Below are 13,443 nucleotides of genomic sequence, written 5' to 3' on the forward strand. Positions count from 1 at the left end.
CTGTCTGGGCGCAAGGAGGGCCTCATAGGGGGGAGGGAGGGGGCGCAGGGGGTGGGGACGTAACTCTCCACTCACCCAGCGCCACCACGACCTGGGAGACACAGGCAGAGAGAGCAAGGATGTGGGGAAAGTGAACGTCTCGAGCGCTATTTCTGTCTCCTCTCAGTGCGTCTATATACTCTTTCTCTGTCTTCTCAGTGCAGCACACCCTCACTCATACCTGTATGCAGGTGAAACAACGTGTCTGTTGTCACACACACCTGTTTTAAGTGAATGTTCCCTCCTGGTCTCGATCTGTTTTTCTCTCCAAACATCCCCACCTGGCCACATCACACATGGAGCAACACAATAGCCTTGTTGTGTTGGCACTATTGCTCAGGAGGGAAATACAAGTTTTGTGCTGTCATGCTGTCCCCTCCCTCCTTGTCTCTGCCCCCCTCTGGCTGTTTTACGATCAAATCTGATGCAAATGGCAGTCTGAACAATTGCTCCTTTATAAAAACCTATAATTCCCTACAGCACAGAGTGAGATGGTAAGAGTCAGACCCCCCAATGCTGATCATGGGGGTTACATTTAGCCTTTCTGGATTAAATTAAATGCATCCTGCTTGCAAGCATTTTGAGAGTGAGGGCTACCTAAAAGGGAGAACATTGTCGGGAGGGCTACTCTGTGTACTTGGTGAACATCCATATTAAATTGATTTTCATATACAGGGTTGAACCAATTTGATTTGGATTTGGAATTGCGGGTGAGGAAGTTATTTTTTCCTCTGGTTGTGGTATTAACACTGAAGTATCTTATGAGAAATTTACTGATATGAGCTCAGAGTCAATTTACTCAGCCCACATAAACCAGTATACCTTTGTCACAGCAACCGTTTTGACATAAAATAGTAGGGTAAACACAGGTGCTACCAATGATGCTAATTAAGGTTCCAATCAATTTAGTGTAGCAGAGCCTTTCCAGTGAGCCAACAAGCACAATAACAACAACCAATGTATAGACTCATACAAAAATAATCCCTCTCAATCATCACTTATGACCTACTAGAAGTGTTTGGCAGTGTCTAGACTATTTTCTTATTTTTTTCCTGTGTTCAGGACAATTCTTGGTCAAACACTGTCTGCCACTGATGTATAAAGAGTTGCACGTCAGTGTGTCTGACTGAGACCGTGTGCTTCGGCGCAGTCATACAAAATATGGCAATGTGGCTTTTTCCAACATTTACAAAACAGCATCCGACAAATCAATATGCCGTAAGTTTTGTTTGATGACCATATTCTCTGCTTATTAAAACCTTTATGACAGATTTGTATAAAAGAAATAAATGGAATAAAAACTTGTGGCAAAGCAGTTTTAAGTATAGATGGTCAAACTTGAAACTGAATGTAGGAACATTCAGACCTTTAGAAGTTTCCCAGTGCGAAATGCCAGTTTCTCAAGAAAGTCTTCAGCAGAGTTCCAAGTGGGGATGCGGTAGGTCTTCTGAATGTATTCTGGCTTGGCCCGCTCCAGTACTGCCCCAATGTGCTCTTCTGGGTTCCTGATCTTCTCCACTTGAACCTTTGCGAGGAAGGGGAAGAAAAAGGCGTGCAATTTAAGATATGAACCTGCAACCTTTCAGTTACGGGGACTACATGTTAAACCAAGGAACTGGAAAAAGGATTCGGAGGATTACAATCATAGCTGATCAAGGCATTTTTTAAACGGCAGGGTATTAGCAAAAGGAATCCAATTCCAATTCTTTGTTTATTGCACTCCAGATCCCCAAGCTGTCAAAAATGCCACATTAACAGTTGGTGGATTATCCTGAGTAACTGGGACGTTGTTTCTGGAAAGATCTAATGCTGTTTCAGATGCTACTGTTTTTCAGTGCGATTTCATTCACCTCCATTGTACTGACATATTGTACTGGGGTGGACATATGCGAGGCAGATAAGACGAATCACTGGTACACAAAAGTAAAGATGAAAGACGGACTTACCACTCCTTTCAAGACGATATCAGATTCACTGTCTTCTGAAGGGTAGACAACACCAGGACAGTCAATGAGGAAGATGCGCCTCATCAAAGTGATGTACTGCCACACCTAAAAAAAGGAAGGAGATCAATGCTGTCTTTATGGGCAAATCATTTCAGTTTCACATGAGCTTATTAAAATTTATATCATCTTGTTTGTACTTAATGATACAAATTTTGGCAGAGCAGAGCAAAGACTGTTTTGAGTCTGGCCAAGAACTGTGGTAACAGCTTCCTTTCTTTTCATGCTAGAAACAACTATTCCTTTTCATGACTGGTTCATCAGACAGAGGGATTGTAATGTAACTTTTTCACACAAACATAAACTACCCTTCCAGTCCAACAAAGGAGGAATGAGGGTCACAACAGTGCTGCGGATCATGAACTTGTTTGGATGTCATCAAACAGTGTTGAGTATGAGATGAGAATCAAAGACAAGGTGAAAGATAAAGCATTGCTGGCGGAAGGCCCATCAGATTCATTTGATAGGTGTGCAAAAAAAAAATATCTCCCCTCTGTTGTCCAAGTTCATAGCCTTGGCAAGCATGGAAAAGGAAAGATATTTTCCCTTTCTTTCCCCTTGACCTTGCTTTGGACAATGGGGTTTTCAGACCCTTGCTCGTTTCCAAACAGGATAAACAGGCCCAGAGAGAGGAAATTAAAGATAAAAATGGTTGTTGTTCTTTCTCTTGGCCTAGTCTCAACTTAGATTTTCAGTTATATAGTTAAGAACATGTAGCAGACTACTTCTGTTGTTGCAGCCATCAACAATTACCAAGTTAAGAAGTACATGTATGGTTTTACCTCACATCACCTCCCCATTGAACCAAACCTCACTATACAATTTTCAAAAATGCCATTTGCTTCTTTGTTCGTAATTTTCACATACTTTATTTGCAGCGTTTATTTACTACCCGTCAGATCTTATTTGTATTCAGTGTAAACTTAAACCACAACCTGTAGAAACATGGTGGTTCAACATGGAGGACTCATGTTCAGGTGATTATACACTAATGAAAACATAGTTATGGATATTATATTCCATTAAATTTTACATACTGGACCTTTAAATAAAACATTTACAGGACTGCCCACTGCAGTGATCATAAGACAGACATTGCATTGCTCACTTTGTGCTCTGTTGGATATCACAGGTTTAAATTTAGTTTGCATGGTTGAGGTGAACCTTACCTTTGTTTCCCCAGCAAGAGGTGCCACATTGCAGACCTTCTTAGACCGCAGTGTGTTGATGACTGAGCTTTTTCCCACATTTGGATAGCCAATGAAACCCACACTTATTTGTTTCTTGTCTGTGTGGAGCTGCGGGAGACAAAAAAATAAAGTGTTTTGTTTCCTAAACAACAGTCTCAGGCACTCCTCAATTCATGGAGGTAATTTTAGATCGGGCTTTGGTGCCATTAGCAATAAAAAGCTAACTTGTCACCAGTCCAGAATTTCAGTTTAGTATGTTCAAAACACATAGCAAAGGATGTATTTATTAGGATTAACAAGACAATCACTTACAATCTCAAACCTTTTAAAATGGGAGATATAACCATATTTTATTTTTGTCCCAGGAGGTAAACTCTAAAGGCTGTTTTGGAACAGGTTTTTTCACCTTGTTATCTCCAGACTTTTTGGTGAATGTGGTCCAACAGAGAAAAACATTTACAAGGAGAAAAAAACAGAATTTTTTCTGTCTTTCTCATAAAAGCCTTTTTAAATCACAATATTAAATCTAACAAGAACATTCCATTTCAATATCAAACCCTTTTGACAACCCTATCTTTCAGATCTTTCAAGTCTCATGCTTTCACAAACACACATCCATTCCACAGCCACTATGTAACTTTGTATGTTTAGGTCAGGTTAGAGTAGAGTATATAGAGTATATGTAATTTGGGAAATTTGATTAAGGAACTCTTTTAAAATAAAATGTTTGAGAATGTCTTTTGACTAATCTGTTGAATTAAATATGTGACAAATCGAGGTACTTCATCATCACACTGATGCATGTATCCTGACTATAATGTTATAAGGCAGCCCTGCTTGAACTGATATAAACTGACTTATTCAAGTCCAAATGTAATATTCAAATTAATTTTCAACATTCATGAATATAACCATAATCAGTGTTGTGCAACACTAAACAAGAGCTCAGTTCTCACACAGGTTAAAATAAACTAGTTTACATAGTCACATAATTCTGAACTAAGTTCATGTTCATTTCTTGCTTTACAAAGTTTGTACAGTTTGACTTGGGTGGAGGAACTTTGTGGCTGTTGGTTCGTGGTATTACTCTTTGTTAGTGATTTCCTGTGATCATCATTCACTTAATGAGCCAGTTTTCCACCGTTTTGTTTTCCTCTCTCAGTGGTGCGTCGATATAATAGCTCAATTTCCATGGGACCTACTGTGGGTCCTGGAGACTCACTACATCAAAAACCTATCAACATCACTGCACTTTAGGGCTTACTCTTGGAATGAGCAAAATAATGAGGACTAAAGAGAATTAAACCCCAAGAACACACACACACCCTAAATTGTAGCTAGTACTTTTGGTTGTCATACATAAATCTATAAATCTTTTACATGAGTAAATAGTACACTCATAAATGTAAGGGCTTGCAATTTGACAAGCCAAGGCCTTAAATTAAAAAGCAAAGAAATAGATATGTTCCAAACAAAATGATTCCATAGACAATAAGCTAAGGGACATAAAGGCAAAAAGCTGTGGTATCTGCGATTGTTATTGGATCAGTCAATGGTTTAGTCTTATGACAAATAATATTTAGAACAATATAACCATATTTTAATTGAATTTGAGACATGGGCTTACCTTGCCAAACTGCCTAAGCAGCTGGATGAGGGAGCCCTTACCAAACGAATTGGTGAGGCTGGCATGGAAAGCCAGAGTTGGGTACTCTTGGGACAAAACAGCTACCCACCGTTTCTGGTCCATATTTTAGCGGAGACAAAGAGTCAGTCACACAGTAAGGAACATCACTTCAAGCCAAATGGGGAACCAAAGATGAACATGTTGTAAATTTCTTACCGTAACCCAGGTGGGGATGAGGTCACACTTGTTTAAGACAAAGATCAGATGTTTCCAGGGTTTCTCCTTCTTCATATATCCCTCTATGCTCTTGGAGCGTGTTCCCATGGGATCACGAGCATCCAGCACTTGGATGATGACATCAGATGAGTCAATTACCTATTGCAATAAAACAGTTAACAATGCGGAATGTGCCCGTAATATTTTAGTGTACCAACTCTACATCAATATAAAAGGCACACTACTGAGAGAAGACAAATGATACCTTGTAAAGTTCTCCCCAGATCCTCTTGGACTGACCCTTTTTGAAGATTTCCTCACGGACTTCCTCCCTGTTGTAAAATGAGAACAAATGTTTTTCTATGTTTAAATATGAAAATTCAGCAGCCACAGTAACCAGTAGAGCCAGTGGAATTCATTGATTATAATCTTCTAATAGTCTTACCGAACCCCAGTGTCCTCCACCACCAGGTCTTTGTCCTTGTCTGCATCATAGCTCTGGGAAGATGCCTCAGCCTGTTCTATGAGGTCCTTCACATCCCCCACCATGAGACTGGGCTTCTTTCTCTGAGCCTTGGGCCCAAACGTGGTCTCAAAACCCTCTGTGTCTAGAATGTGCACCTTGGAGTTCTGCAGGTGTAGAAACAGAAGGCATAAAATTAGACTTACAAAACTGTTTTTTTTTTTTAAAAATCAATAGTAATTGTCAGTGTGGATCTGTTATGACTGGAAGGTTTGGTCATCATTAAAAAAAAATGAGGCCACAAGTTACAGTTGGAGTGCAGAAGTGATAACACACAGTACAGCAGTGTTGTACTGACATATATGGGCAACGGAAGGAAAGGTTTTTGTCGGTGTTACAACAGTTCTTCCAGAGGTTTGAGACAGAACATTCATACAGTAAACAGAAGACTCAAATATGTAACAAATGAGCCAACATAACAGGCAAGCACGTGCCAGGAATGATTAAGTGTTCCTATGATCTTAAATCACAAGCCATACCTCTATTGCAACACTGCCACAAGGGGTGGGGGGACAAACAGTTTACAGGGTTTGGCAGAAACAAAGCTTCAGGTTGCTAAGATCTTTTCCAGGGCACCCTAATTATATGAAAAAGGCATTACCTTACTGAACCTCAAACTCTGGTTTAATTTATCTGAATTTTTGGAATAAAATGATTCCACTGGTCAATCAAAGGTCAGACATCAAAACAAAAAGAGAATTGTTTTTTCGGTCAGGAATTAGCTATAAGCCTGTTAGTAATTGAGTCTTCCCTAACATTAACTATTTAGGTGCTTTAAACTCTGTGAAAGGTCTCAATTCTATGAAAGACCACAGCGTATAGTAACAAAATTAAAAAAGACTGAAACGGACCCAATAATATGTTGGAAGAGAACTAGAAGAACTGGATGTTATTTTGAATCGTGTTGGTTATGGGGTGGAAAAGTTAAAGCCTGGCAAAGTGAAACTCTCCCATGCCAATCACAGTGCCAGTACATTCAGGGTCACAGTGGGGCATAGTTAAAATTGAATGAGGATTAAAGTGAGGCCTCATGTTCATCTCACCTCATAAAACAGAGGAAAACAGAGGTATGACTCTCATCTGCATTGCATGATATAAACCAGTTAAAATGTCAATAGCTTTATATGGCCAGTATACTCATAAGATTTATTAAAGGTGTATATTCTCATAAACAATGCATACCCCTGATGGAGAGCCCTCCTGCTATCGGACATAATATAGAAAAATAAAAAATCCCTTTCTTCATTATACAATAAACAAAGGTTTATACCCTTTATACTCACATGTGCTTTGACTCTATCATGCAACAGAGACATGGGGAGTTTGCTTTGTTTCATCACTACACGATATGGATCCTTCTGTACTGCTCCCATCTCTTCTTGGAACTTCTGGAGGGACGACTGCTTGATCACACGGGTATTTGCTGAAACACAGAATGTGCAAATGCAACGTGTGACCTGTTAAGTTTAGATTTCCCATGTTCGATCACATTCATAAGCCCTTATTAGTTTCCCAATTTGCCCTCACACTCACTCGCTATTGTTGTTCTCTTTTTTCACACAAAAATTAAGAAAACTACTGAGTTGTGCTGAACGGATATCCCTGACAACAAGTTATCTGAGAAGTAATGCGAGTACACATTTTTGGATTTGACACCACGGATGTAAAAATGATGTATAAAGTTCAGGACCTTTGCTGACATTGTAAATTAACAACATTACATCACTGCATTTGAATGAATGAAAACGAATTACATGGTACTGCTCATTTGTTTCAACTTTTTTTTTTAAAGTGACATCCTTTCCATTAGTTCCGCTCGCAGTGGTTGTTGTGAATTCTTCCTACGATCAAACCTGACTAATCTACAGATTTCTTGTTAATCATGTGGTGATACAGCTAAAGTCACCTAACTGTGGTAGTCTGTCAGTGATGCATTTAACTCAAAGCTCCTGAAATAGGTTGCAATATTTTCAACATAAAAGTTTTAATAAAGGTGGCACAGAATGTTAAAAAACCCATACACCTTCAAGTTGTTTATGTGGGAGAAATCCATGTGTTCAGTGTTGTCTTGCCTACTACTAAACGTGAACACAAAATTCTATAATGATGAATGAATGATAAAGCTGATGAAGTAGCACGTATTTTACAAATGATCTGTACTGTCCCAAACAGTACTACATTCTCAAAGTTGTTGTTCCTGATCTTGAAAGTAAAATAACCTTACTAAGGGCCACATTTAGTAATATAGTTTCCCTCTACAAAGACAGACAATAAACTGACAGCTTCCACAGCAGGCACTGCTATATCATAGACAACATATACAAAAGGTAAGGAAGTTCACTCACCAAACCATTTGATGTTCGGTTCAACTCTGGCTACGGTTCCTGGAGCCACGGTGGACTGGTACTGTAAAGGTTTTATGACTTTTCCACGGTTATTACTGGGAACAGAAGATCAGCGTCAGTGTAAACATAGCACAGCTGTTACATTTCACTGCCACATGGAAAATCAGCCGCTCACAAGACTAATTAGAAGTCTTTTTCATCAATTACCATCTTTGCTTCTGTCTGTACATATTCAGACGCTTGATAGTGGATCGGTCCCTCATGTTGTTCCCACCAGCACCTTTGGCTCGATCTGTGAAATATGGTTACATAAATGATTCATCTGGTCAACACCACACACTTTGTGTCAGGATATACTGACTTTTCAAGAGCAGCATCAATAGACATCTTATAACAGTGTAATACTACTACAATAGACAAAGCTGTTTGCAGACTTTAAGAACAATTAGTATAAACACTTCCACCAGACATCGACATTCCCAGCGAAGTTGAAGTGTCACATTTAAAAGGCCTATCTCTACCAATGCTGCGTGTGTTTAGCAGCAGCTGAAGTTATGTTTAACTTTAAACAAGAGTTTCATGGTTCATTCTGACACACTGCGCTCTCAGTGTTGGTGCCTAGTTTAATTCAACAAAGGACAAATAACCCGGAAACGTCTTTTTCAGAGGATAATATCACACGGCTAGCAACAGTTAGCATTCGCTGTAAACAAACGGTGTGGCTAACGGGGGGTTAGCTCACCAGGGTTGCTGCTGGAGGACGAGGGGTTTATCGACATCTTCCCCTTGAACTGAGGCTTCACCATTTTCACTGCTTAGTCGGCAAAAGCCTTCCCAGGACAAGAATAATCAGAGAGCACACGAATGTGTCTGAAAGCTGATGTACAGTTGCTGTTTGCCCCTTCAGCTCTGAACCGTACACGTGTTGACACGGGGAAACCGGAAGGACGTCACCGAAGGAGCGACAGCGAGAAGAACCAATCAGAGAGCTCCTGTGAGCGCACTGTTGGTTTGATGTTATGTTCAGATGATCGTAGTTGTGTGGAATATATGGGGTCTTGTGTAAGCTTAACAGTTATTAGTGTGAAATGACAGCATTTAAAATGTGGAAAGGTAATTTTAGGGTTCATTCTGAAATGAACTGTATGTATTACAAATAGATTTACAAGTAGTTTCATTTAAAAAAAATATATATATAACAAGTCAATCAACTGTCATAATGATATTCAGACAAGTTGGGGGGAAAAATAATTCAATAGAATCTAAAGCTCAATTTACTCTTTATGAAAATGCTGAATTGCTATTCTCTTTTTATCCCAGAAGAGGGTGCAACACAGTTTCTGTTGCGGTATTGCCATATACCAACATTCACTGCTGAATATCTATGGTCTGCAATGCTGACTTAAGCCCTTCATTACGTGAGTGGCTGCTGTCTGCAATTTGAAGAGAATAATGAGGTTCAAAGCATAAGGCTTGACAGTGTTTTGCATTATAAATGAGGCCTGGTGGTTGAATAAATGTATTTAGGCTACATTAAAGAAATTGTGGCGGTGGAGATTTTAAAAATACTGAGGTCTAGTTCACCAAAAAGTCTCCAGAATATTTTAATTGTTAGGCTATTTTCATATTTTATTTGTTCAGATAGCTGTTCAATTATATGTTTTCTGTAAACATGAAGGTCTAAATGTCGAAGCACTCTCACACTTCAAGGAATACAATTTTAGTGGGGAGATACTAAATCTTTTATTTTTAGTTTTCCTAAAACTACCAAGGACGTGACCTCAGTGGGTTGCAACGGCCCTGAGAAGCAAAAATAGTCATATCAAAGATACAAAAATACATTTCAACAGGTACAGTTGTTCTAATGTAAAGATTGGATTTAATGAATTCTGAAAGATTCACCCTGGCTAGAAGATGAGTTGTAAGACAGGAAAAAAAAAACTCAAGAAGAACAATATGATTTTCATTAATGCATAACTGATGCAAGCCTTCAGAAGGCCTTTTTGACACCAGAATGTATGAAAGGCCAAGTTTGTCTGTTTGCGATGATGTTGCCTTCACAGTGTTACGGTATGTTACACAAGTGTGGCTTATTGCCAAGGTAGGCAAGTTCGTAGAGACTCAGGTTTGGAGAGGCGCCATCCAGTATTCAGTTTATACAGCAGGGAGACCAAGGAATGTTCTCTGTTCATTTTCATACAGATGAAATTGGAACTGACTGCATCAGCAATCCACTGCAATAAATTATTTTTTAAATCAGAAAGTAGATTTTTCTTTCCTCTTTACGCTGAAATCCAAGCACAAGAAAATCCAAGCAGAAGACACAAAAAAAGCTGTTTAGGTTCAATCTAAACATCTGTATTAAAATCTACATTTACAATATAAAAGTTTAACAACACATATTTACAGGAGAGAAACAAACATTATAAAGTCCCTTTTATTCCAAGCCATCTTCATTTAAACCCAAACTGTTACGGTTGTAGTTGCAAGATTGTGGTCGCTCCCAATTTCTTACAAACTTTAAATGTGACGATTTTGAATCTTATGCCTAAACATAACCTTCTCTTTTGGCAAGCCAGTCACAGCACTTATAGAATCCTTTGCTGTCCCTTGAAGGGCATTGTGTCAAAATGTGCTGCCATGTCTGCATGAAGTAGTTGCCTCTTTTTTGCACCAGATGCACCCTATTGAACTCCTTTAGCACTCAATAAATTATCATCCTTGCATGCAGTGCCTTTAAATCAATCAGACTGTAATGAAAGCCTGTTTGAAACCCTTATTCTCAGCAACGGTTGAATCACTTTGTAGCAAAATAATGAAATGAAGATGATTTTTTTCTTGCCCATAGGAAATTTTGTTTCCCCTCATAAAAAAGCCGCCACCAGTTAACCTCTTCAATTATAAGAAACACTAAACATAGTTTACAGTATGTAGTCTCAGTCATTCTGTCATCAGAATGAATGTAGGGTATATTTTGTCTGTCCTCATGTCTGTATTCAGCGGTTATGCATTTTACAGCTGCTGAACCAACAGGTTGGCTGCACTTCATGTGACCTTGATTTGCATGAAAGCGTGTAGTTTGGCAAGAGGAAAACTAATTGATTGGACAAGCATTAATCAGCATTTGCATGCAGGAATGGAACAGGACAAGGAAGGTCCATCTATCTACCATCTATGACAGAGTGACCACAATTTATGATTGATGGCCTCAGCAGAAAAACACCAGACTTAAGCAAGGCTTATATGCAATTTTAAACCAATAAAACTCATGGCATCGCACGTGTGCTGCTTATACAAAAAGAAAAACGAACTAACATCCTTGCCAGGAAGTAGATAATAGAATTATTTTAACAACATTATATCACCTGCTTGAGCAATATTACTTGCGTACCACACAGGTTTACTTATAAGGCATCAGCAGTCAGCTACTCTGTCTTTTCTCATACAAGCATAAAAATACACAAATAGCAGCTCTAAATAAAACCACAATATTAAATACCAGATGTAGGGAGCAGGTTTATATTACAGCCCACAATTCTGTTATATACTCGATTTTATAGACCTATATAACAGGAAAAAGTTTGAAAACAGAAGAGCTCCATGTTTTTTTGGCCTCCCATCAGGGTGCTGGAGTGAGAACACTTGACAAATGATGTGAAAATTTCCCCCATTGCCTCTACTCTTTGGTCTTCTAGCCGCGAAGCATGGCAGGTAGAGCTTGTTTATTTCAACCTAACCATATAGAGTGCCAACCACTGACGTCACAGCATCCATCTTTCAGGCAGACATTCATTCAGCTAATCAGTCTCTACAGTTTGTGAGTGACAGCTCAGAAGTTGTAGGGAGTGGAGCTTCAGCAGTTAGCACCAGAGCACCTGTGTTTAATAAGGTTATGACAGAACCTTGCACAGATTGATACTTCAGTCTCAGCATGTGTCTTACAGATTTGATGTATTCAGCTAAAGAGGTTAATTCCAAAATGAAATAACTGATGAGATGTCTGCTGTTCAAAAAACTGACACATTCTTTCAAAATGATTAACTGTATGAAAAACATCAAAAGGAGAGTGGATGTTTTAACTTTAAAAAGGGAATAGATCTACAATAGCACCTGCTTTAACAGAGTGTTATTAAAAAGTACTTTAGATTTATTGAATGATTTTTCTTGTAACACATGTTTTTCTGAGGAATGTTTGTTGTTCAAATCCTGTTTAGTTGAAATAAAACAATTCTTGTCAAAAGTTCAATAAGAATCAGAAGAAAAGAAAATACAAAACACAATAAAATCTATTTAAAAAGGAATTTCTTCAATGGAAAACTATGAAAATCTAACAAGCTTACAACAGTAACAAAGTTACAGCGTGTTCTAAAAGCATCTGAAAAGTACACAGTTTCATCATAAACAATGCGATTAAGCTATTACTTTCTCACTGTTGCTGGGAAAGGTTATAATACATTGTGGCAGGAATTATAAACATTTGCTTTAAAAACGTTTGTACCCCCACGTCCCTCGGTCACTTGATGAGAAATACCAGATGCAAAGGATTTCAGTGGGTAAAGGTACTCAACTTCTTAATTCGAGAGATGGAAATAAGTAAAATGCGGTTCGTGTGACGGATGCTGCTTCACAAGTCAGTGGCAGTGCATTGAAGCTCCCCATAACTGTTCATGTGAATGTGTGCATCTGTGGATAATATTTCAGCCTGGCTCACTTGCAGAGTCTCTGCTTTGAGTCAAAATTGAAACACCAGCTAGATGACGGAGCACAGCCTCGAACGGGCCTGACTAAACAAAAAGAGAAAAATTGACAAAAGCCTGAAGGTCGCTCCTCCTTATAGCCTCACTGTTGAGATTGTTTGCAACTGAAAGCCAATTTCTGCTGAGAGTGCTTCATGGCTTATCTAGAGGGCTACTGATGTGCTGAAGGCTGATGGTTACTGCTGTGTCATAAGCCAATTCATCAAGTTTTTCTTTATCTAAAAAGGAGTCACTGATGCACAAAGGTTGTGATAATGCAGAATATCAAACAAAAACATAACAATTCTTATTTTGAGGTGATTATACAATGAAGACATACCTATTTCTGCCAATAGATCCTCCTAAATGTTAAACATTTGACCTTTAAGCAAGTATAAGGTTTACCATGTTCACCATCTTAGTTTTGCATGATAGCATAACATTTGCTAATTAGCACACAAAGTAGCCTACAGCAACGACTTTTGAATTTTGAATTTGTGTTAGTTTGGCAAGTATTTAGTCATAAACCAAAGTACTGGACAAACTGGAAGATGGCGCTATATGTAAGGTTAATGGATCATCAAAAAGATTACAATTAATCCTGAGGGGGATATGAATGTCTGTACCAAATGTTATAGTCATCCATCTAATAGTCAATACATCTTGCTAAAAGCCAAAAATGACAACCAACTGATGAAAGACTATTAGAGACTAAAGATAAAGTCATGACTATGATAATAAAGACTGACTATCTATCTATCTAT

General features: G+C 38.6%; 1 protein-coding gene across 1 annotated transcript in view; it reads right to left on the reverse strand.

Annotated features, from left to right (window-relative positions):
- Positions 1–8,901, reverse strand: part of gnl2 (guanine nucleotide binding protein-like 2 (nucleolar)) — an 11,288-nt gene extending 2,387 nt beyond the window's left edge. The window contains exons 1-11 of the mRNA XM_035671931.1: positions 8,686–8,901; positions 8,151–8,235; positions 7,944–8,038; positions 6,882–7,021; positions 5,521–5,705; positions 5,341–5,407; positions 5,076–5,234; positions 4,860–4,973; positions 3,212–3,340; positions 1,986–2,090; positions 1,406–1,564 (exon numbers count right to left, since the gene is read on the reverse strand). Of these exons, the coding sequence (XP_035527824.1) occupies positions 1,406–1,564; positions 1,986–2,090; positions 3,212–3,340; positions 4,860–4,973; positions 5,076–5,234; positions 5,341–5,407; positions 5,521–5,705; positions 6,882–7,021; positions 7,944–8,038; positions 8,151–8,235; positions 8,686–8,749 (1,302 nt within the window). The 5' untranslated portion in view covers positions 8,750–8,901. The remainder of the gene's footprint in view (positions 1–1,405; positions 1,565–1,985; positions 2,091–3,211; positions 3,341–4,859; positions 4,974–5,075; positions 5,235–5,340; positions 5,408–5,520; positions 5,706–6,881; positions 7,022–7,943; positions 8,039–8,150; positions 8,236–8,685) is intronic.
- Positions 8,902–13,443: the final 4,542 nt, after the last annotated feature.

Source organism: Morone saxatilis, unplaced genomic scaffold (genome assembly GCF_004916995.1).
Source record: "Morone saxatilis isolate NCDOM2014 unplaced genomic scaffold, NCSU_SB_2.0 Contig24, whole genome shotgun sequence".
In the NCBI taxonomy this organism is placed as follows: Eukaryota; Metazoa; Chordata; class Actinopteri; family Moronidae; genus Morone; species Morone saxatilis.